This window comes from Globicephala melas, chromosome 19 (assembly GCF_963455315.2).
Source record: "Globicephala melas chromosome 19, mGloMel1.2, whole genome shotgun sequence".
Taxonomy (NCBI): domain Eukaryota; kingdom Metazoa; phylum Chordata; class Mammalia; order Artiodactyla; family Delphinidae; genus Globicephala; species Globicephala melas.
Genome location: NC_083332.1, coordinates 35,257,151 through 35,281,732, shown reverse-complemented (window position 1 = coordinate 35,281,732; position 24,582 = coordinate 35,257,151). Strand labels below are relative to the sequence as shown.

At 40.0% G+C, this 24,582-nt stretch overlaps 1 protein-coding gene across 3 annotated transcripts in view; it reads right to left on the bottom strand.

Annotated features, from left to right (window-relative positions):
• Nucleotides 1-24,582, bottom strand: part of RSPRY1 (ring finger and SPRY domain containing 1) — a 46,314-nt gene that overhangs the window by 5,795 nt on the left and 15,937 nt on the right. For all 3 annotated transcript variants that reach the window (XM_030848096.3, XM_030848098.3, XM_060289393.2), the window contains exons 3-13: nt 21,522-21,574; nt 20,723-20,835; nt 19,313-19,439; nt 18,457-18,515; nt 16,877-16,943; nt 15,807-15,938; nt 14,789-14,904; nt 13,470-13,613; nt 8,670-8,781; nt 3,919-4,021; nt 3,409-3,561 (exon numbers count right to left, since the gene is read on the bottom strand). In XM_030848096.3, the coding sequence (XP_030703956.1) occupies nt 3,409-3,561; nt 3,919-4,021; nt 8,670-8,781; nt 13,470-13,613; nt 14,789-14,904; nt 15,807-15,938; nt 16,877-16,943; nt 18,457-18,515; nt 19,313-19,439; nt 20,723-20,835; nt 21,522-21,574 (1,179 nt within the window). The remainder of the gene's footprint in view (nt 1-3,408; nt 3,562-3,918; nt 4,022-8,669; nt 8,782-13,469; nt 13,614-14,788; nt 14,905-15,806; nt 15,939-16,876; nt 16,944-18,456; nt 18,516-19,312; nt 19,440-20,722; nt 20,836-21,521; nt 21,575-24,582) is intronic.

The window sequence follows — 24,582 nt, the reverse complement described above, 5'->3', positions numbered from 1 at the left end:
CTAAGCTTTGTTCAGTAAAGTTTTCACACAAGACATCTCATTTCAATCTTTCAATGATTTTCTAAAATAGAGAATGAAGGAGGCATGGTCATTCCCATTTTACAAAGAAAAGGGCAGGAAATGATTTGCATAAGGTCACAGACAAGGAAATGATTTGTATGGGTCAGACACAGTAAACAGATTCAGGAATCAAATTTAAGTCTTTTGGTTCTAAGTCCAGTGCTTTTTTTATTTTACCAGCAAATTAAAAAAAATTTTTTTGTTTACCTATCTATCATCTATCTATCTATCTTGTCTATCTCGGCTGTGCCGGGTCTTAGTTTCGGCACTCGGAATTCTTGGTTACACCATGCATGCAGGATCTAGTTCCCTGACCAGGGATCGAACCCTGCATTGGGAGTGCGGAATCTTACCCACTGGACCACCAGGGAAGTCCCTACCAGCAAATTTTAACATTTTAAGTCACACACTCTAAGAGTTTGAGGAAACGCATAGAGCATTTCCCAAGAAAAATGCACACACACAATTTTCAACGTGTTTATGACAGCTCATCATAGCCACCCTGGAAGTCCAGACACCTTGGGTTAGAAGCCTCGCATTATACTTTCACTCAGCTTGGAATGGAAAAGCAGACATGCAGAACTGCTCTGCTGAAGGTACAGCCTGATGGATGGCCAAGAGAAACAGGAAACATTCGTTCAATTCACATAAGGCCTTATTATGTGCCAGGCACTGTTCCAAGCTTTGGAGATTCAGCAGTGAAGAGAGGACTAAAAAAATATCCCTGCCTTCAGAGAGTTTACACTCCAGTGGGGGGAAAACAGACAATAAATCAGATTAAAAAGTAAGATAGGCAGATTTTTAAATGCTAATTAGTGTGAAGAAAAATAAAGCAGGGAGAAGAATAAGGAGTGTGTATGTGAGAGGCAGGGAGTTATAATTTTAAATACGGCAGCTAGGGAAAATCTCACTAAGATGACATTTAAGTGAAGACATGAAGGGAGTGAGAGAGTGAGCTTGCGGGCATCTTGGAGAGAAATTGTGATTTATGATAAAAAATATATTTTGTTTACATCTGCATTCCTGGCACAGATTCCTAAAACCCTCGATGATTCATAAGTTAAGAGAGCTAGAAAGGTCTTTTGTTCTGTTAATGAGGCGGCTTTTAAAAAGCCCGCTAGGTACCTAAGGATGGGACTGGGAACCAACCAGGTGATTAGAAGGTTGGAACTTTTCAGTTCCCTCCTCTCTCCTCTGCCCCACCTCCTGGGATGGGAAGTGGGCTGGAGACTGAGTTCCATCATCAAAGGCCAATGATTTAATGAACCAGCCCTGTGTAATGAAGCCTCCCTACCAACCGAAAAGGACAAGGTTCAAAGAGTTTCAGGGCTGGTGAACAAGTGAGAGGCAGGGAGATTGGCATGCACAGATAGCCTGTTCCTGAGTTATATACTATTCTAATAAACCGGTAACCTAGTAAGAAGTAAACTGCTTTCCTGAGTTCTGTGGTGGCAGCTCTAGCAAATTAATCAAACCCAAGGAGGAGGTCATGGGAGCCTCCAATTTACAGCCACTTGGTCATAACCTGGACTTGTGACTGGCAGCTAAAGTGGGAGAAAAGGGCAGTCTTTGCAGGACTGAGTCCTTCACCAGTGGGATCTGATGCTATCTCCAGTTAGACAGTGTCAGAATTGAGTTAACTGCTCAGTGGTCCTGGAAAACACACATCAGAACATTCTAGTAGCAAGAAGCATTGCGACAGCAGAACATTCTAGTGCAAAGGCCCTGGGGCTACAATAGTAGACCTGGTATGTTTCAGGAGCAGCAAGGAGGCCAGGATGGCTGAAAGAGCAGGAGCATATGGGAGAGGGTCGGAGGTCAGAGAAGTAATGGAGGAGAGGAGGGGACAAATCGTATAGAGGATTTAAGCTTTTACCTTAAGTGAGAGGAAGCCACTAGAGTCTTTTCAGCACAGAAGTGCATGATCTGATTTATGTTGTAACAAAAACATTCTGGAGGCTGTGCTGAATAGACCGAAGGGAGTTAAGGCAGGAACAGGGAGACTACAGTTTAAGGGCAGGGCAAGAACAATCCAGGTGGAAAATGATGGAGGCTTCAACCATGGTGGTAGCAGGGAGAGGGATAAGAAGTAGTTGGATTTGGGATATATTCTGAAGGCACAGCCCACAGGATTTGCTGAGGGATCTGTCGTGGAAATGGCAGAAAATCATTCCTTGCCTTGTCAAGGATACTCTAGGATTACGGCCCGGGAAACTGGAATGACAATGGAGCTATTAACAGAGATGAGGGAAAACTGTAAGAGAAGCAGGTGGTCATGAGTGGATGACTTCTGTAGCTGAGAGGTGGGTACATGGTGCTTTATTGTACTATTCTTTTTTTTCTTTTGTGTGTATCTGAAGTTTTCCATAATAAAAAGTTTAAGAAGAAAAAAAAAGAATGAATAGAAGAAGAGATAGAGACAGAGAGGATTTACAATATAGAACAATTTACAAAATGCCAGATAGAAACAGGACCATGATCTCCTACCCTGAAGTCAGAAAAGAATACTATTTCTATGAGTAAAAAACGACCCCTTCACATTAAGGAGGCCACTCAGTCTCCAACAACTCCTGTCTTGGTGTCACTGTCACAAAAGCAAAGTCTAGTGTATTATAGGACTGCCCGAGCTTGTAACTGCTGTTCTTATTCAAGGCAGGCTGCACTTTGGGCGCGAAAGTGATGTGGTACCAAGAGAAGCTGCCCATAAAAGACGACTTTCCGACAGTTGGCGCCTACTGCCATCTGACTTTTGGAAAGTTTAATTCTGCAGGGGTGGTTAACTAAATGCTGAAGCACTTTTAACCAAGGCCAGCCTCCAGGGGAACTCTTAGATGGATGGATTGTACCTTTCAGGGCGTGTGTGAGAAGGCAGACTTGTTTATGGGCCGCATCCAAGAAGACAGGCTACATAAAAAAAATGATGGGGCATGACAGATGAGAAAGGTGTTACTTCACACTTCCACTAAGAGGAATCTGAAGTTCAGAATCCCTGTCAGGCACCAAGACAAGGTGAAAGGAAGTTCTAAGAATGAACTTCAGATCTCTGAGCCGGGATACAAGTGGCCCTTCTGTTCCTGAGATATTATGGAGGCTCTGCCACTGCAGGGCTGTCATCACTGTGTGACATTTTCTAGTTCATCTGGAAACTGCTGACTGAGCCACTCTCAAGCCTTGGGACACTGAGTCCAAGGTGAAGTACACTGCAGAAGGGCTCGTTACAAACCTGCGTTTTGAGCCAGAACAGGAGCTAGGATTACAACATTATGTTACAGATACCTTTAAGACCATAAAGGCCCAACACTGGCTATGCCATGGCCAGTGTGGTCTCTTTGACTGCAGATTCCTTACCTAGGCAAAATGATTTTCTCTTCAGCTGTTAGGAAGGCGTAGTCATTAAAAGTGCTAAATTTCACAGATGGTGGATATTTGAATGGTTTTGCTCCAAAATTGAACTCACATTGTTGATATGACATGAAACTAGCTGCAGCAAAAAATCCAGATCTACAAATAAAAATAAACAGAGGTCAAGAGAATTCATAAAAACAAAGTAAAGCTCTTACACAAAGTGGTGTTCAGAAAATGGGAATAAGTCATACCTGAGCAGAAAGAAGGGTGACATTCTGTTTATTAACCTAGACAGGACTGTGAACCAGAGAACATCCTGCTCTTACTTTCCTATATCAAACTCTGGGAGGGTTTTAGGTAAGATCAAATGGGTCTCCAATTACTTGAAATACAGTGATTTCTCATCACAACTGACTACATAAACGGACAAAGTTTTTTTTTTTTTTTTTTTTTTCTGGAGAAAAGTACATTCCATGCATCTGCTCAAATTTTTGACTGAGAGAAGGTACTTACACAGTAGATGAAAAGACTTGCTTCTCAGGAGGCAGCTGGTTGCCATTTAAAAAGAAAATCATTTGCTTTTCATTCAAATCTAACAGAAATCCTACTGTGTCTCCTAGAGGATAAAGTGAAACACTGTTAGGATATGGAAATTCTGCTGTCTCAGGGTTTTAATGTCACTGTATTAAGTCTGTTTTTATAGCCCTGTACTCAACATATTCATCATTTTTGCTTCTTCTGCAACTGATCTGACCCATTTACATCAATATTTGGATGTACCATTAAGAGGAAAATGCTGCCAATTAATCTATGAAAAGTCATCAATTGTAAGATGCATCCCAATTTCAAAGATGTGAAAATGTGGGGAAAATATGCATTTGGGGATCAGTAAAATATGGTAAGATCAAAATCATGAACTTTTTTGCCTCTCTGGTGAGAGTTAAAAACTCTCTGAGAGGGAATTCCCCAGCAGTCCAGTGGTTAGGACTCTGTGCTTTCACTGCCGAGGGCAAGGGTTCAATCCCTGGTCTGGGAACTAAGATCCTGCAAGCTGTGAGGCACAGCCAAAAAAACAAAACAAAACTAAACTGTCTGACATAACAACTGCCCCCAAACATGTTTTTTTTTTAAAGCATTCATATTCACTCATAAAGTTTTTGCTTTTTTTTTTTTTTTTGCGGTACATGGGCCTCTCACTGTTGTGGCCTCTCCCGCCGCGGAGCACAGGCTCCGGACGCGCAGTCCCAGCGGCCATGGCTCATGGGTCCAGCCGCTCCGCGGCATGTAGGATCCTCCCGGACCACGGCACGAACCCATGTGCCCTGCATCAGCAGGCGGACTCTCAACCACTGTGCCACCAGGGAAGCCCAAGTTTTTGCTTTTTAAAATGTCAAAGGGACTTCCCTGGTGGCACAGTGGTTAAGAATCTGTCTGCCAACACAGGGGATATGGGTTCGATCCCTGGTTTGGGAACAGCCCACGTGCCACAACTACTGAAGCCTGTACGCCTAGAGCCTTTGCTCTGCAACAGGGAAGCCATCGCAATGAGAAGTGCACGCACCACAATGAAGAGTAGCTCCCGCTCACTGCAACTAGAGAAAGCCCGAACGCAACAAAAAAGACCCAATGCAGCCAAAAATAAATAAATAAAAAATAAATTTATAAAAATAAATAAATAGTCAAAGATAAATACATGAAATTATAAAGTAATGACAAGAAAAATTGACCCTCAGTGGTACTGGAGGAAAATCTGGCAATATATGGCAAAAGCCTTGAAATTCTGTATACCCTTTGCCAGAGAAGATTCATTTCTAAGGATTTATCCTGAGAAAATCCAGAATGGTTTATAATTTTTTTATAATAATAATTTTAAAAGGCAAAAATGTAACTTCCAACCTTGAGGCATTGATTAATATAGTACTATTATATAATGGAATATTGAAAAGCCATTAAAAACAATGTTATTTAATAACCTGGAAAGCTGTTCAAGGCATAGTAAGTGTAACAACAAAAAATATACACCATACACAAAAATAAACTCAAAATGGATTAAAGACCTAAATGTAATGCCGGATACTATAAAACTCTTAGGGGAAAACATGGGCAGAACACTTTTTCACATAAATCGCAGCAAGATCTTTTTTGATCCACCTCCTAGAGTAATGAAAATAAAAACAAACAAATGGGACCTAATTAAACTTAAAAGCTCTTGCACAGCAAAGGAAACCATAAACAAAATGAAAAGACAACCCTCAGAATGGGAGAAAATATTTGCAAACAAAGCAATCAACAAGGGATTAATCTCCGAAATATACAAACAGCTCATGCAGCTCAATATCAAAAAAACAAAACAACCCAATTAAAAAATGGGTGGAAGATCTAAATCGACATTTCTCCAAAGAAGACATACACATGGCTAAAAAGCACATGAAAAGATGCTTTGGGCTTCCCTGGTGGCGCAGTGGTTGAGAGTCCGCCTGCCGATGCAGGGGACACGGGTTTCTGTCCCGGTCCAGGATGATCCCACATACCGCGGAGCGGCTGGGCCCGTTGGCCATGGCTGCTGAGCCTGTGCATCCGGAGCCTGTGCTCCGCAACGGGAGAGGCCAAAACAGTGAGAGGCCCGCGTACCGCAAAAAAAAAAAAAAAAAAAAGCTCAACATCACTAATTATTAGAGAAATGCAAATCAAAACTACAATGAAGTAAGAACTCACACCAGTTAGAACGGCCATCATCAAAAAATATACAAACAATAAATGTTGGAGAGGGTGGGGAGAAAAGGGAATCTTCCTACACTTTTGGTGGGAATGTAAATTGGTACAGGCACTATGAAGAACGGTATGGAGGTTCTATAAAAAACTAAAAATAGAGCTACCATATGATCTAGCAATCCCACTCCTGGGCATATATCAGGAGAAAACCATAATTTGAGAAGATACATGCATCCCAATGTTCACTGCAGCTCTATTTACAGTAGTCAGGACATGGAAACAACCTAAATGTCCATCAACAGAGGAATGGATAAAAAGGATGTGGTGCATATATACAATGTAATATTATTCAGCCATAAAAAAGAATGAAATAATGCCATTTGCAGCAACATGGATGGACCTAGAGATTGTCATACTGAGTGATGTAAGTCAGACAGAGAAAGACAAATATCACACGATATCGCTTATATGTGGAGTCTAAAGTAAGGGTACAAATGAACTTATCTACAAAACAGAAATAGAGTTATAGATGTAGAAAACAAACTTATGGTTACCAGGGGGTAAGGGCAGGGGAGGGACAAATTGGGAGATTGGGATTGACACATACACACTACTATATATAAAATAGATAACTAATAAGGACCTACTGTATAGCACAGGGAACTCTACTCAGTACTCTCTAATGGCCTATATGGGAAAAGAATCTAAAAAAGAGTGGATATATGTATATGTATAACTGATTTGCTTTGCTGTACATCTGAAACTAACACAACATTGTAAATCAACTATACTCCAATAAAAATTTTAAAAAAATGTTAAAGGTAAATTAATAAAAAAAATACATATCTATATATACACACCAGATTGTGTTTTAAAGAAATCTCTGGATGGAGGAATTACATGAGATTTTGGTTTCATTTGCTTTTTACCCCTATTTTCCAAATTTTATAATAAACTTAAGAAATCTTTTAAAAAATCATTTAAAAAACAAACAAGACAGTCTTTGCAGACAGTACCTCTATCTTAATGCTTTGTTAAATGAAGAAGTGTTGGGACTTCCCTGGTGGCGCAGTGGTTAAGAATCCGCCTGCCAATGCAGGGGACATGGGTTCGATCTCTGGTCAGGGAAGATCCCACATGCTGCAGAGCAACTAAACCAGTGTGCCACAAACTACTGAGTCTGCGGTCTAGAGCCCGCAAGCCACAACTACTGAGCCCACGTGCCACAACTACTGAAGCCCATGTGCTTAGAGCCCGTGCTCCGCAACAAGAGGAGCCACCACAATGAGAAGGCTGCGCGCACTGCAATGAAGAGTAGCCCCCGCTCACCGCAACTAGAGAAAGCCTGTGCGCAGCAACGAAGACCCAACACAGACAAAAATAAATAAATTTATAACGATAACAAAAAAATATCAGAAAAGTATTTTTTAAAAAAATGAAGAAGTGTTATGTTCCTTTAACCTGCAAACCCTTAAAATGAGGACTTATGTGGGCTTTGCAGGTTTTTTCCTTTCCACACTATTAGTTAATTGAGAAGCTGTCCCCTCACAGCAAGGGTCAAATTCCTGCTCTCTTAGCATGCCTGAAAATTCAGTTTACATCTATAATGCTGATTGTGGCAGGAAACAGAGAGAGGGCAGCTTGGAGAAGAAGCTGGGCTATATCCCCCATCTAGCTCCAATGCTGGGAATAAAATTTTTCCGGAGGTTCCATCCCCTACCATATGACTCTATATCTTCAGAACAAGGCAGTGCACCAGGAGGCCCCTTGAGAATACTACCCTCTGGTGCAGTGGTGCTGAAGCAGGGAAGCCCTGTTTTCACTGTATTTAGTTGGGGGTAAACACTCACCTTAAATTTTTTGGTGTAAGTGTTTAACAAATCAACTGTGGCTCTAACTATGCTGTTTGAATCTTTCATTAATAAATGTTTTCATGGGTCTAGGGCATTTAATATTGCAAAGCAGTTGGGAAAAAAAACTGAATTGGGCAAAAAAGATCATGCTGTTGATAAGATATATTCTTGCTAAAATCCTAGAGCCTTGATTGAGAGTCCTGGCCCTGCAGCATCCTGAGCCTGATGTCTGGAGAAATGAGGCTGGGCAGAAGTGTTTGAGGCTAACAGTACTCAAGTCATCTTTAAAAGCTGCCCTAGAGAGCCCCGGAATGTGTCCACTGAATAGTGCCAATTCTCTGAAAATAACCTTATTTTATTGGCATTACAATTTCAGTGTCCTCAATATCTCCACGGCTGCTTTGATTTAAGACATATACCCAGAGAGGAAACTAGAATTCATATTAATCTTAAAATGATCATTTCCCCACTAAATTAAGAATTTTATAGTCTGAAATGTTTTGCTAAAGGAAGGGCTCCATCAGAGGTGAATATCAGGAGTACGGTTCACATCTATGGTAGGGGATACAAAAGCTAATATCCCTTTTCACATTTACTCTTTTTCCATTAAAAGATTTTAAGGCCTAACATAATAAATGCCTCATCATAACCAGATGTCTTAACCTAATTAATAAATTCATGATGAAGAGGAATGAATACCTTCTTTCCAGCAGGGGTGTTGGTGAGGCTTACTTCTGGCGTTGTACCAAATCAGCTGCCTGCAGCCATCGTATGCACAGGAGTATTCGTCGTCCCCAATGCCGTAGCCTTCCTGGAGGGAGAGAGGGCCCAGAAGATTAGCAAGGTTCTGCCTGCTGTGTTCCATTAACCTGGTGGCTAGAATTCTAAGCTTTTTGGATGAAGGGAGAGAGGCTACAGTTCTTGGAAGATACCAAAATTCTGACATAGAGTCAGAATAGAGTGTGACTTCACCAACAAATTTTTCCCAAGTTTCACATCTGTTAGTTCATTTAATTCTCATGAACCACCTTAAGGCTGGTGGTATTATATTCCATCTTAAGAGGAAATAAGGCTCAGAGAAGTCAACCAGCTTGCCCAAGGACATGTTACTAAAAAAGTCAAGTTTGGACCCTGGAATTTTCTGATTCCAAGGCTGGTGTGGGCAAACACCTTTCTTTCATGTAGTACACTTCAAAACACCCACATGCTCAGAAATTTCAAAACTGGAGACAACAGAAGGTTATAGTGGGTAATCAGCTAACAGGTATTCTGAGATATCTGAACATCACACAGGTCCTTGGCAGCTTCTTTTATTAGTTCCTGCCTTTTAATTATTTCACAATTATTTTATTGTTAACATAAAAGGGGAGGTGGGATCTTAAGAAATTATTTTGAGCACTTATAAGAAGAAAATAGAAAATACAGAGGAAACATGCAGATCAGACAACTGCTATCTTTAAGGCTCAATGGTGAAAGATTATAGTGGAGAAAGGCATTGAAAATGTGGGCTGAATCCAAGTAAGATCTCAGATCCTGGTGATGGTCTGCTTATTCTATGCGACAATGCAGTGAGGAGATAGATTGGAAAAAGGGCTCCAAGATGCTTCTTGACTACTCGGACCACAACATACTGAATTCGGATGAGTGTTCTCCAAAGTGAGGCTTCTGAATTAGCTTCTGAATGCACTATTCAGACTACTCAAGAGTTAAATGAGCTTGCATAAGTTCTCAGCCTAAGGCCGAGAAGATATTCACCAGTCTATTAGAAAAAACACCTTGCTATTCCTTTCAAAGCCTGAACAAATAAGTAAAAACTTACTTTTTATTTGTGGAGTGTTGGGGCATAGGCAAAAGGCAAGCAATTCTTTTCTATCTTTCCTTTCTAATGTCCTAGGAAGTCCTCCACTGAACACTTGAAAGAAATTCCTAGAAGATTCCCAGCCACCAAGAATTGGTTAAGAGCAGACTTTACCATGCAATGTCTTCTATGCCTGGATGAATTTCACAGTAATGTGGCATTTGGAGACAGAGGGGAAACTCTAATCGTTTTAACCACAGATCAACTTCTACAGGCTAAGAAGTAGGTGCCTCTGCTAAGCAGAGATACACTTTAAAAAGCCCTTTGAGCTCACATACCAAAGAGCAGTCCAGATGTACTACACCCTCTTTCAACGTGAAAACATTCCCAGCGGAACTATAACTATGGTCTCCATCAGTTGAGGCAGACAAATGAGAGAACAGTGTAGCTAGCTTGGTACTTGGGGTGATTATTTTGATCTGTATGTTCTGGTCACGTATACTTTAGTAATGGCAACATTAATAAAAACAAACAACAAAAAAGCATTTATCCACAGTTTGTTGTTTACAGAATATATTGACTCCTTCCCTATGTGGTGGACACCATCCTTTCTTCTGCTGTCCAGTATCCCTACTACTTCCTGCTATGGGAAATGTAATGATGATACAATGTCCTGCCTCCTGCTCTGGAGATGGAGGGGTAAGATGTGACCTTGGCCAACCGGACCCTCCCATCAGACACCTAGTGTCTGTGACCCCACATGGAGGAATGGTTAGGACCTTTGTGGCAGCAGTGTTGGCATCCTAGTCCCTAAAACACTGGCTGTTGTACTTCCTGTGTCTTGGCCTCTGATGCTGCCTTGGAGCCTGTCTGGTTCTCAAACCCCTCAATAGTCTGGGAGCTCCCAATAGGCTTCCAAGTCATTCTTTTTCTGTTTAAGATAGCAGAGTCATTTTCTCCATGGCAAGAGGCTTCAACAGGGAAAGAAGCACGGGCTGCCTTGACCAGGGTTTGAATTCTTCGCCAGCAGTTGGAGGCTAGGTGACTTTGGGCAAGTTTCTAAATTAATTTCTTTGAACTTCATTCTCATCTCTAAATGGGAAAATAATACCTTCCCAAACTCTCAAAAAGATTAGAGATGAGTATGTGAAAGACCTGTCACATGGCAGATGCTCATGAAAAGGCAAAAGATATTTTAGATAAGTCAAAATGCACCCTTGGAGACTTGCTCCTCCTAAACCCCCATAAATATATACAAGATAACTATTCTCTAAGTGACCTGAACAAGAACTATCCTTTAGCTTCTCAGATTAATGATCTATGTCCAAGCCCAACACTTTGACCATCTTTTCAAAACCGAAGCCCAAGCAGTAGGAGTTAAAATAAGTCTATGAACAGACTTCAAAGTTTTAGAAACTGCATGTATTCTAGGAATGACTTATTCCATAAAACCACACCCTATCTGTACAGGCAAAAGGATTCAGAATCACCAGAACAATGTCCATGTGAAGCAAAGTTGTAAGTATGGCAACATCATTAAAATCCTACATTTGGGGAAAGATACATCAGACTTCACCAACCAGTACTTGAATCAGGGAAAAATGTTTCATTTTTGTTTTTTAAAGAAAGAAATTAAGTCTATCAAGCAATCTGGAGGGTAGGAAGATAGTATGTTAAGCCTCTTAACTTGAGAAGCCGAAGTTTTTGCAACTATATGGCAGAAATTAGTTTCACCCATCAGATAAAATGATCCAGCTTCATTGGCCACTAAAAAAAAACAATCTGCAACATTCAGTCTCAAATATACTACACTCAGACCTGTAGTGTGCTGCCAAATTAGCAGAGGCACATTTTATATCGAAGCTTTCTCCCGAGAGGATTCCACATTTCTTCTAGTTCCCAAACAAATCTTTACTTCCAAATGAGACTAGCGACTTCTCTGAGACTCTCTCAATTTTCAAATGCAAAGAACACAACTATTGTAGAATAGGAAGGGGACTGAATTCTAGTCCTAGTTTCTTTTTGTCCCAGTCTTAGTCTCAGTTTTCTCATCTGTGAAATGGAAACTGTGACAGTAAAAACTGTTGTGGGAATCGGATGATAGGCTCTAAAATGAAGGTGCTCTGGAAATTAAGATTTTTTTTTTAACTCCTAAAAAATCCTCTTGAGGACATCATTTGGGGCAGGCTGTCAGTGTAACTGATACTGTCTTCTTTAAATTAGTGCCCAAGTTGGGCACTAAAAGACTAACTGGCATCATTCTCCAGACCCACTTACTTCTGACTACATGGTGTCACAAAAAAGCCCCATTCTTCCAGGTTTTAATTAAGGCCTAGAGGACTAGGAGGCGCCGCATCAGGGAAGGTTCCCAACAAAGCAATGGCAGACTGGGGTCCAGTTTTCCATCCTGGACAAAAATCCAGACCTGACCTCTCCCTGGGCCCTCTTCCTCCAATTTGTCTCTTTCCAGCAAGGAGTTTAGTAAAATGCCATGAACAATTCCAGGATGCTGTACAGCCTTGTTGAAAGGGCACTTTAGAAACTAGCTGTATGGGATGGGAGGCTATTATTTAGATTAACATAAAAAAAAAAAATCTAAGGGACTTTTCCCAGCTCAAAGGGTAAAAATCATATGTCCACAAAATATTCCTGATCAAAACTGGATTAATTCCAAACAGCTTATAATATGACTATGAGAGGAAAGCCGATTGGGTTGGGCATTAGAAGGGTATAAAGTGACAAGAAATTAACATTCGTAGGAAAGCGAAGAACCCCAACCTCTCACACCCAGGTAGAGGCAGCCCAATTCTGCTTCCTCTAGTGGACTTAATTTTCCCTTATAAATTACAGCTTTGTCTAGCAAAAGATAAATACTGAATACTGAAAACAAATGTGCCTACTAATTATAAGGTAAAAGTAAGAGGAGTCAAGACAACATTTAGTATTTTATGAAAGGAACAGAATTCCTACGAAGTTTCTAAAGCTTAAACGCAAGGTAAAAACCATCACTGGACCCAATATAAAAACTGAGCCAAACATGTGGCTGGGGCTGGAGCAGAGCCTAAAAAGAAAAAGAGGGGCTTCCCTGGTGGCACAGTGGTCAAGAATCCGCCTGCCAGTGCAGGGGACACGGGTTCAAGCCCTGGTCTGGGAAGATCCCACACGCCGTGGAGCAACTAAGCCTGCGCACCACAGCTACTGAGCCTGCGCTCTACAGCCTGCGAGCCACAACTATTGAAGCCTGTGCGCCACAACTACTGAAGCCCGTGTGCCACAACTACTGAAGCCCACACACCTAGAGCCTGTGCTCCACAGCAAGAGGAGCCACCCCAACGAAGAGTAGCGCCCCCCCGCTGCAACTAGAGAAAAGCCCACGCGCAGCAACAAAGACCCAATGCAGCCAAAAACAAAATAAATTAATTAATTAAAAAAAAAAAGAGGAAAAAGAGCACATCTAAACTCTGGGTGGAAGATTAACATGAACTTAAAACTTGAGGGGAAAAAAACAGCTGACGGGCAATTTCACCTGTGTTTTCCTATTTCTAAATCAGTTTAGAAAACCACTGTTAGGGATTTGGCACCATGTGATTCAGCCCAAGGAACGATTATTGTGCAAAACTATCTGAAAAATGAGTCTCCGCCACCCACTCGCCAAAAAAACTGCTGCTGCTCTCATCCACACAGGTCTCCAAGGTACTCACATGATTGAGAAACTTGCTGTCTCGTGTGGCCCAGCCGATCTGCATGACACCAGAAGTGACCACTGTTACTTCGTAGTACCACACCCCAGCATCCACACAAAAGGTGCAGCGCACACTTTCAAAAGAAGAGGCATCACAGCGAGCCTGGCAAAATCAAAGAGCATGGCAGTCCACCATCAATGCCTGAAGACCACCAGAGATAACCAACGGCTCAGAAGGTAGAATCTATTCTTCCTCATTAAAGCTCCTGGTGGACTACTGTCTTCTTCCCTGTGCATTCTCAGTGACAAAAAGTATAAAACCGAAGGAAGGACACTCTATTTTATAGTTTAATTTCCAGGGAGTTCCAGATTGAAAGGATTGGAAGACCTCAAAGTAAGAATTAGTGAAGGCTACTGGCTTCATTTTTAAGTACTTACAGAGCTTTGCTCTTATAGTAGAATCTTTTCCAAATGCATAAACATTGTACTTGTTAGGGAGGGAGATGAGGGAGAGAAGGATATTGAAGTGTATTAGATGGAGTACCTAAAAATAATCTGAAGCAGAAAACTATATAAAGCATTTGGCAAAAAGATGTAAGATCAAAGAACCTATTTGCAGCCATTCTTCAACGGCTCTTTAATCTTGACATGTCTAGTGCCTAACGGTACCTTCCTGTATATAAGCAGCTCTTTCATTAAACTTCACCCCCAAATCAGCAACATTTTCAACATAAAGGGAGAAGGTGAAGCTCTAGACTGAATACAATTGGTTATGCAGGGATTTAAAAAAAGGAAGGGCCGGGCTTCCCTGGTGGCGCAGTGGTTGAGAGTTCGCCTGCCGATGCAGGGGACACGGGTTCGTGCCCCGGTCCGGGAAGATCCCACGTGCCACGGAGCGGCTGGGTCCGTGGGCCGTGGCCGCTGGGCCTGTGCGTCCGGAGCCTGTACTCCGCAACGGGAGAGGCCACAACAGTAAGAGGCCCGCATACCGCAAAAAACAACAACAAAAAAAAAACAACAACAAAAAAAGGAAGGGTCTCTTTTAGAAACACTAGTCTTTGTACCTTTAACTGCATAAAATGGCAGAGATGAAAATCAGACATATTTAAACCAGTCAATAAACATTATAGCATGTACTATATGTATAGGACCATGTTAGATATGAAAGAATAAATAATATCCCAAACACGCTCTCTCCCACCACTTCTACCTCTAAACACTCTTTGCGTATGTAGAAAATTTCCATCTATTTTGCAAGGATTGCTTTTGTTCAGAACCAGGGCAGGAAAATGAGGACAAGATTTTCTCCCCAGAATGGTCCATCTATGGAAGCTTTACCTCCAAGCCATGAGGCGAGATCTTCAGGTACTCACTGACATCGTTGCTATTTAGCATGGCCTTAATGCTATTCAAGTCCACTTTCTCATAGGTCAGCTGCCTACCTTCTTTTAAAACTGCAAAAGAAAAAGTGGGCACATTTCTAAGGCAGGCTGTTGTGGAGAAAAAAGCTACTGTCATCGCTAGTTGCCATTCTAGTTAAGAAGTGGAGGTGCTCATAAATGGCAGAATTGATAGACTTATAACCTTAACTTTGCTGCTACACTGCCATATGAAGATTAATTAAGCAAATGCTAGTAAAAGCAGCACTGCTAGGTTTATATTTCTGTTCCCTATAGTCATTATTTTGCATGCAGCAAAATCCAAATGGTACTTTTTCAGAATTATTCTTTAACTGGCACTACACAGGCTGGGCACTGAGCTACTCCATAATGCTGCAGTGGGAGCAGAGGGGTCACATGTCCAACTGTGCTTTCGCACAGTGCTACCTGTGGGAGGGGGAGTGAGGATAGAGCAGTAATATAGTTTTAGTTCTTGCAGCTCTTGGAGGAGAAAAAGAAAAGTTGGGAGCAACTCTCACGGTATAGGTAAGACATGACTTGAGTTTTGAAGAGCAAAGTTGGGACAAAGAGAAGAGTAAAGAGGGAATTCCAAGTGAGGGGAACATGCCCAGGGGTAGGAATGATTGGGAACTGCTTGTAGGACAGTGAGAAGAGTTTGTGTTGGAAAGAGTTGATTAGACAGTAGCATCTGATTAATGGCCTAGATGCAGGAGGAAACAGGGGACCAGTAAAAGCTTTTGAACAGGAGAGTGCTGCAATTAGAAGCATTCCATCTAATAGTCTGAAGAGTCCCTAGACTCTTTACTTTACTGCTAGAATATAGCCAACCCACCAGTAGAGGACCTTATATGGAAAAACTCACACTCACTGTCACAAAATAAAGACCTGTGATCCTATTTAAGAAGTGGATTTGGAAATGAAAACAGGCATTTTAATACAGGACAACTCCTACTTACAGAGATTGTCTAAGCTCCACTGGGCACAGAAACCAACTTGACGTTTCAGATAATCAGGATCATCAGCCCAGGACTCTAACGTGACAAGCCGCTCACTAATACTGGATTCAGATATAGTCAATTTATTTTCACCTGTTGGGAAGACATAAACCTTAAATTAACCATGAAAGAGTAGGATGATTTGCTGGGTAGATTAATGGAGGGAAAGAGTGAGGAGAGACAATTAGAGAACCTGGAAACTATAATAATGACAAAGCCCAAGAGCTCTATTTTCTAGAAAGTAGCAATATGATCACTAAATTTTTAGCTATAAAAAGTGGGTAATCACGGTCACCAAGTTTTGATTCTTTATATATATATATATATATATATTTCTTTTTTAACATCTTTATTGGAGTATAATTGCTTTACAATGGTGTGTCAGTTTCTGCTGTATAACAAAGTGAATCAGCTATACGTATACATATATCCCCATATCCCCTCCCTCTTGCGTCTCCCTCCCACCCTCCCTATCCCACCCCTCTAGGTGGTCACAAAGCATCAAGCTGATCTCCCTGTGTTATGTGGCTGCTTCCCACTAGCTATCTGTTTTACATTTGGTAGTGTATATATGTCCATGCCACTCTCTCACTTCGTCCCAGCTTACCCTTCCCCCTCCCCGTGTCCTCAAGTCCATTCTCTACATCTGCGTCTTTATTCCTGTCCTGCCCCGAGGTTCTTCAGAACCATTAAGTTTTGATTCTTTAGGTGAGAAAACTCTTGCCTTTGTCACTGTTACATCTTACTGGCTTTGAGATGTTTACCCAGACAAATCAGAACGTATGCATGCTTCTTATCTATTTATTTGGCTGTGCCACACGGCTTGAGGGATCTTAGTTCCCCAACCGGGGACTGAACCTGGGGCCACGGCAGTGAACGCCCAGAATCCTAACCACCAGGCCACCAGGGAATTCCCCAGAATGTATGCATGTTTGATGGGGTTCAAAAGCATCAGCTCATCCAGTAACTATGAAAAATAAGATTTTTAACAAGCGATATAGATCATTAATGTAAGAAGTCACTATACCTACTTGTCTGTGCAAACTTTTCCAGTGCGATAAGTGCAAAAAGCATGACTGTGGGGTGGGACTGTAATTTCTGAAAGACAACAAAAGGTAAAAAAAAAAAAAAAAAAATCATTGCCCTGCAGAGATGGCAAGTTATCAATTTCCTCTTCTGACCCAATGTGTGCTAGATTTTTTTTTTGGAGCAGTAGGAGAAGTTTTACTCATTCAAGTCCATGATTATCCATTTGCTAATATTGTTAGTAATAAACCAAGATAGAGTCTCTTAAAACTTATATTATTTTCTTGAAGTTACCGTGTTCATTTATAGATATGGAAATTTCAAAAGTATCTTATTAAATGTACTATGTTATTTTACTTAGTATCATTTATATATTAAAGCTTTGTTAAATAAAATCATGCTGATTCTTATATTCCTTTAAGCAAGCCAAACAGAAGCCCAGAAATATAGCTAAAAATGGCTTTTTATTCAGAACCCTAAAAGGAGCCATTCATCACTACCAAGTTCCAAATTTATAAATAATGAAATTTACAACTTATGGCTTCATTTTCAACCTGTTCTCTGAAAGGAATTCTACAAATGCTGATGGTAGGTGGGATAGAGCAACAAGTGAGCTCTTTCAGTTACATTTAAGTTCATGTCACATGTGTTCACATTTGAAGGAAGGTCTAACTGCTTAACATCATATCTTCTCACAGCCATCCTTCCCCACAGCTATGCTAGGTGCCTGCAAAAGAGCTCTAGAACAACAGATGATTTCCACTCACTTTTCTGGTGCCCAACTGGGTTCTGCAGAGCTCATGTAACCATTGCCCTTCCCTGCTGCAAAGCCTGTTTAGCACCCTGCTTCTTGCCACATCCATCCTCATTCCCTCTGTCTGGTTTTTCAGGCCCTGAGCCCTCCCCACCTGGCTACTAAGTCTATGTCCTAGACTACTTCTGTATCCCTACAGTGCTTACTTAGCATAGTGTTAAGTGTTTTAAGTACATATCATATAGGTCCTGAAAAAAAGGGTCTTTCAGATTTTGAAATAAGGCCAACGCACAGTAGGCCTGAAAAATAACTTTAAAAAACATAGACCAGTCAAGACTGCAGTCAAGCAGTGTGAGAGATCCGATAGCACAGCCTTGGCAAACCACAAGCTGCACAGACGATATATCAAATACTCAACAATAGTTTTAAGAGCAGTAATGGTGGGAGGGATGGAGGGACAGAGATTTATATACACTGGGAATCTGACCTCACAGTTTCCTGTTGGAATGCCGTGTAATTTTGTTTCCACTGCGGAGGTTCCTACTACCATTTGGCAGACTCTAAGGACGCACACAAAAAAAGCCAATCATAGCACCTATCTTATGACTAAATTTAAAACCAGACCAACTCAGCTGTTTTTGCCTGCAATAAATTCCTATCCTGCCCTTACTTTTTTTTAAACACAGGAAGGAATAGATAAACACTCAGGAAACACCTGCAAATAAAATTTATAGCTGATTCCATTCTCTGTGCCAGTGGCTAAGTGGGCAATTTTAGAAAAATGCACAATTCTAGATGACTAAGAATAACTAGCTTTGATGTCTCACTTACCAGACACTGTAGCAAATATTCCAGTATTCCTGGGCTAAGTAAACCTATACTTGCAGGACCTAGATGAATACAACAAACACTGGATATAATTAAATGTGTTACATTATTTTGAATTTGTAACTAATACCAATAAAATTGTAGAGCTCTTTTACAAAGTACTCTCATGTGCATTATCTTATTCAAACCTCCTGCTTAAGGCAGGGAATAGTACTATCCCCATTTCACAGTTGAGCAACTGAGCCCACTCCTGAGACACACTCCTGAAGTGACTTACTCCAGGGCACTTGGGGAGCACATGGTAGAGGTTGAACCAATACCCATGTTTTGATTTCTAATCCATTGTTTCTTCCACCATAAATGATGCAACTAGCTGGGTTATTCACCTATACTTTGATGTTAACTTTCGTAAAATGGGTAACATTCACAGACAAGTAAAAAATCTGCTTGTCTTCTCAGGAATTGCTCCAATTTAAAGTTCCTTTTCTTCCTCCCCTACCAAATATGTCTCTATTGCCTAGCTAAACTTTATAAAGTGTGTGTATATGTATATTACATATTACATACAATCTTTATCATATGAGCTTAGCCTTTTCTCTTATTTTTAATTTTAAAGCAAATAAGGAAAACTTTTTCTTTTAAATTTCCCTCTGAAAGTCCTCAAAGCTAAATTAGTTTGCATTTACCTCTGTGGCCTTGAGTAATTTTTTTCCAGTTAGACCCTGCTGCTCAATTTTATTTTATTTTTTTAGAGACACGTCTTTGTGGTAAAGCAGGTTTGATCAAAGACCTGCAGTGCCATCTTCCCCTTGATGTTAAACAACTTAAGATCTTCCTTGATGGAGCTTCCCAGAGTTACCTGCTAGTTTCTCAGCCAAGCAGCCTAGGACTGCAGATGTGTTCCTGTGTTTGGCAGGATGACCTGAGTCCTGGCAAGCTACTTCTCCATTTAAGTTGAGAATTTCAGTCAATTTCTGGAGTGCATCCTAAAAACAAAAATGTACAAATGGATTTGATAAATGTATTACTTAGGTTTTTTTTCCTCAAGGTAATTCTTTGACACAAAAGCAATAACCATGTGTTAAATCAACTCAGAATGACCATACAAAAATGATACAAAATAGTCACAGGATACCATTATTTTTTTAATTTTTATTTTATTTATTTATTTACTTATTTATTTTTGTTTTTTGCGGTACATGGGCCTCTCACTGTGTGGCCTCTCCTGTTGCGGAGCACAGGCTCTGGACACACAGCCTCCGCGGCCAAGGCTCACAGGCCTAGCCGCTCCGCGGTATGTGGGATCCTCCCAGACCGGGGCACGAACCTGTGTCCCCTGCATCGGCAGGCGGACTCTCAACCACTGCGCCACCAGGGAAGCCCAGGATACCATTATTGATGAGAAATATTATTTGATCAACCTGAAAGTTTTCTTAAATGAATTGCTAGATTCCATTTCATTCAAAATGTACCAGTTGTATCAAATATATGCTATATACTCGAGTCGTTAAACAGACTAAGTCCACCCAAATGCCAGTATGATTGATAACAATAGGGCCTAGTGATACTAAAGTAAAAAGTTTCTTACAAAATTTTTTTTTATCAATCAAGAACAAATATCACCAGAATTTTAAAGGCAAAGACTTTAAAAGACTAGGCAAAGGTCAATTCACCAGTGACAAGGCCAAAGACTTTTCCCTCTGTCCATGTTTTCCATGTTAGGCCCAAATGTCTGAGGCTTTAAACAAATGAAAGATGCCAGAATCCAAAATTTTAAAAAAGGATTCCATAGACCATATGGAATAAGGCAATGAAAGTTAGATACTTTCAGTCTACATAAGGGATAATCAAAGTTATGCCGATATTTAATATGTTTAAGACTCAAAAGTACTTTTGGTATAACAGTGTTTTCTCTTAATAGAAAATGTTTAAAAAACTTTTGTTATGAGGAAATTGTTTGGAGAGAAGAAAATCAGCTCAGCAACTGAACATTCTTTTCTAGTTTCAAAGATTGCCATTTCAGATATAAATGCTTCCAATTTTAACATTTTTAAAATTTTAAACTAAAGTTTTAGAGTAAGCTATTGACAGAAAGAGGATGTAGCAATTTATTAGTAATAAAAAACAAGTTTACATAATGAAATTAACATTAAATAAAACAGACCCAAAATATATAAAAAGAAATGCATTATATCAAATGTTCTTTGTGGTCATTCATCCTGTGTTTAAGCGGAGATGTCAGTTTCATAAAAGATAAGTATTAACTTACTTTAGTGGGCAATGGACATTCATCTAGTAATAATGTTATAACAGCTGGTCCCAGTGGATCTTCCAATGGAATAACTCTAATTAAAGACTGGACAACGTCCAACCATCCTTCATCTAGGAGCAAATCAAGAAGATTATACGATGGAGCCATATTTTAAAAATGTGAATATATAACTTACAACACAAGATGACTTCACATTAAAATAGAAACACTCTTGGAAAACGGAAACATCCTATAGCTTTTAAGCAGCTAGTATTTGGCATGGACATGGTCATCAACTGCTAGTCATCACAGTAGAGACAAAGAATCCTAACTTACAGGAGTCTGGTGATTTGGGGGTATCTTTATTTGAACAACATTTAAGCTATGGTTCTGGGTTCTCAAATTATGATTAAATAGTTTCCAGCATCTTATTTATGACATAGGAGTTAACTGAGAAGATTAAGTATCTGAAACAGTTGGCTCTATTTTCAGAATGACATTTAGGAAATTGAGGGACAAAAAAATTATCCTCCCCATTCTAGAAGAGTTATAGTCGAAGATCTGTCAATGCCAAAAATAATTTTATTTTAATAATTTTAGTGAGATAAAACCATTACTGAAATATGCAGCATATACTCAGGATATAATACAGTGCTTATTAATTATTGTCCTTATACAAGAAAATTTCCATAGACTAGGGGTTTTTTTCTTCATCATATGTGTTAAGTATTTTTGAAGTCTTTTTTTAAAAAATAAAAGTGGCTACACTTCTTCATGATCATTAATTAGGAAGTATTTTAAAAAACTTTAAAAATACCTGTTTCTGCCATTTCGTGCAATGTAATCATTGAATAGGGAGGTTCCTGATCACTGAAAAACAAACATTCAAGACATCAAACTTGAAGAAATGAGACATGACAATTTCAAATAAAAGTTCAAACTGGAAGTGTGGGGGTAGGAAGAGAAAGAAATGTACATTAGTGAGCGTAGAGAAAGAGATGGAGGAGACAACCAGAGCTATAATCTATAAGGACAAACGCACACCACGTGTGCTCATTTCCAAGGTTACTATCTATGATGGCCCACAAATAAAATGGGCAAAAGGGCACATGAAAGGACCACCATGTAGCCTGAAGTCAAAGCATGGGACTAATACTGGAGCCCAGAGCCCACTTTCAGCTTTACCTCTAGTGGCCCAATGCCAATAGAGACAAGCCAGGGAGGACAACATCATCTTCCTCACATGTACCTCAAAGAATCACCAGGAATGGAGATGACAATCCCAAATGAGGACTTACAGAAGCAAGGGCCTATGTAACATCTTCATTTTTAAGTGTTCTTCTGGTAAATATCACTATGTGCTTAAACTTCATAAAATGGTGTTAGAAGAAAAAGAAACCAAACTTAAGCTACTTAATCTTCTAGTCACTGCTCTAAAATGGCATTTTCCCCTTAATTCAGTGGACTTTCAAACTGTGATCTCAGGAATCCAAAGAGGTGCTTTAGGGGAACCTTTTTTTTTTTTTTTTTTTGCTGTATGTGGGCCTCTTACTGTTGTGGCCTCTCCTATTGCGGAACACAGGCTCCGGACACGCAGGCTCAGCGGCCATGGCTAACGGGCCCAGCCGCTCCGCGGCATGTGGGATCTTCCCAGACCAGACCAGGGCACGAACCCGTGTCCCCTACATTGTCAGGCGGACTCTCATCCACTGCGCCACCAGGGCCCCTAGGGGAACTTTTAATAATGAATGAAATATTTCCCATCAAACTATGATAATCTAATTATTTAAGGAGTATATTCACTGCTTATTTGTTTACATATCGTGGCTCTCTGTTTCACTGTGAAAAAAAACAAAAACAAAAACGATTGTCTTCAATCTTTTAATCCTCAGAATAACCTTGCAATATGCGAATTACTAAATTCATTTCAGGTACTCATTAGGTGCCTGTGTTTGACACATCCTGTGCCTTTTCATAATAAGGGAAAATTCTTATTTAAAAGAATTGTCTTAAATGATATAACTAACGGATACAAACGTTGCTCTGGGGCAATCTGGCAATAATGAAATTAAGTATGCATATACTCAACAATGCTAGAGAAGTTATTACACAGGTGCATATGAGGTTATTTGCTGCAATGCTATTTGTAGGATCAAAAAATTTAGAAGTAGTGACCTAAGTGACTGTCACCAGATTATATGATAACAAAATATAGTACTTTTGAGCATACAAAGGAATACTCTGTAGCAGTCAGAAGCAGTTGTAGCTTTATATACAGCAACATAGGTCTCAAATATAATGTTGAGAGAAGTTAAAACCAAACAGACTTCTCTGTTATGTAAAATTTAAAAATCATACACAAAACAATATTTATAAACTTCCTATACAGACATAAACAAACATATGCCAGGCATATTGGAAGAACATACCTTAAATTCAGTAGAATGATTACCTACTGATATTTGGAGGTGGGTGGTAAAAAGGACAATGGGATTAGGGAAGAAGGGCAAACGAATAAAAATATGACAAGATCAGTGACCAATAACGAATATGAGCACCTGAATTCTATACAGACACACTTAAAGGACATACACATCCCTACATTCAAAAAAACAAGATAAAATTCTTTGTGGAACAGAAATAGAGCAGAAACTTCTGGTGGAAGACAAAAGCTAAAGTCATAAGACTACTGGGCTCTGGGTCAAGAACTAGACAGAGGTCCAGGAGCTTTATGCCTGCAAGGCAGGTAATGGGGACCAAAACCCCACCTGTGCAAGTGATGGAGCAGACTCAAAAAATAAAGTGGGAACAGGGTACTGCTCTCAGTGAAAGGAGTTGCAGAGCTCTGAATGATAATCTGAGCTGCAACCGGTATAAACCTGCAAGTCTCTGGTGACAGAAAAAGGCAGAGAAAGCCATGCAGCAGGACCTGGGCTTCTTACAGTAGGATGGGAACTCAGAACCACCACTTTTAGGTTCAGCTGTGGACTGAAGGTCCCTGAGACCCAGATGGAGACAACAAAGGTGACAGAGAGAAAGGGAGAAAAAGACAGGGAACACACACACACACACACACACACACACACACACACACACACACAGTGAGGAAAAAAACTTCCATCAGGAGGAGCCTGCAAATTAAAATTCCAAAGTCATGTGAATAACATTAATACCATTAGCAATCTGAGGGTAAAGTTACTACCAAAAAAAAAAAAAGCAAATAATCAAACTTCAAAATGATTTTAAAATAAGTGTATTTCAAGTGTATTTCCTATAGCAGGTCTCTCACTATGCCATTAAGAACTGTACTGTCCTCTCAAATCAAGGTCATCCTCTCCTAAGTAACAACGAGAGAGGAGAACAATAAATATAGGTCATTTTATAATTGTGATATCTGCATACACCCTTTTACATATATTCTTACTAAGCCCATCTGTCCTGTCTTTTCTGTTTAGTTTTAATAGCCTTATAAACTTCGCAGGTTAAGAAATTCTTTTCTTTAGCAGTTTTAAAAAAATAAGCTATGTAACTATGTTTACAAACTGTCTGAACCCCGTTTTGCCATTATATTTTCCAACATGTCCCTTCATACTTGCTCTGCATCTGCCTAATTTTTCCATTCTCAGAAGAGTGTTAACTATAATTCAGTACAAACAGGTTTAAGGTAAAAGTTAGGCTGTTATTCAAGTGTACACTACTTGCCTCACATAAGTGGATTACGTGCTTTAGCAACAAGTTTTCTTATAATTTGTAATATTTTCCTGAAGCTTGGAATTAAAGCTCCTCCTGCTTTGCCCCCACACTCTCTTAATCACCCTTTTAAAAAATACAGCAAAGTCTATTCTGTACCTGTTTTTCCAATGGGCTTAAGTAACACT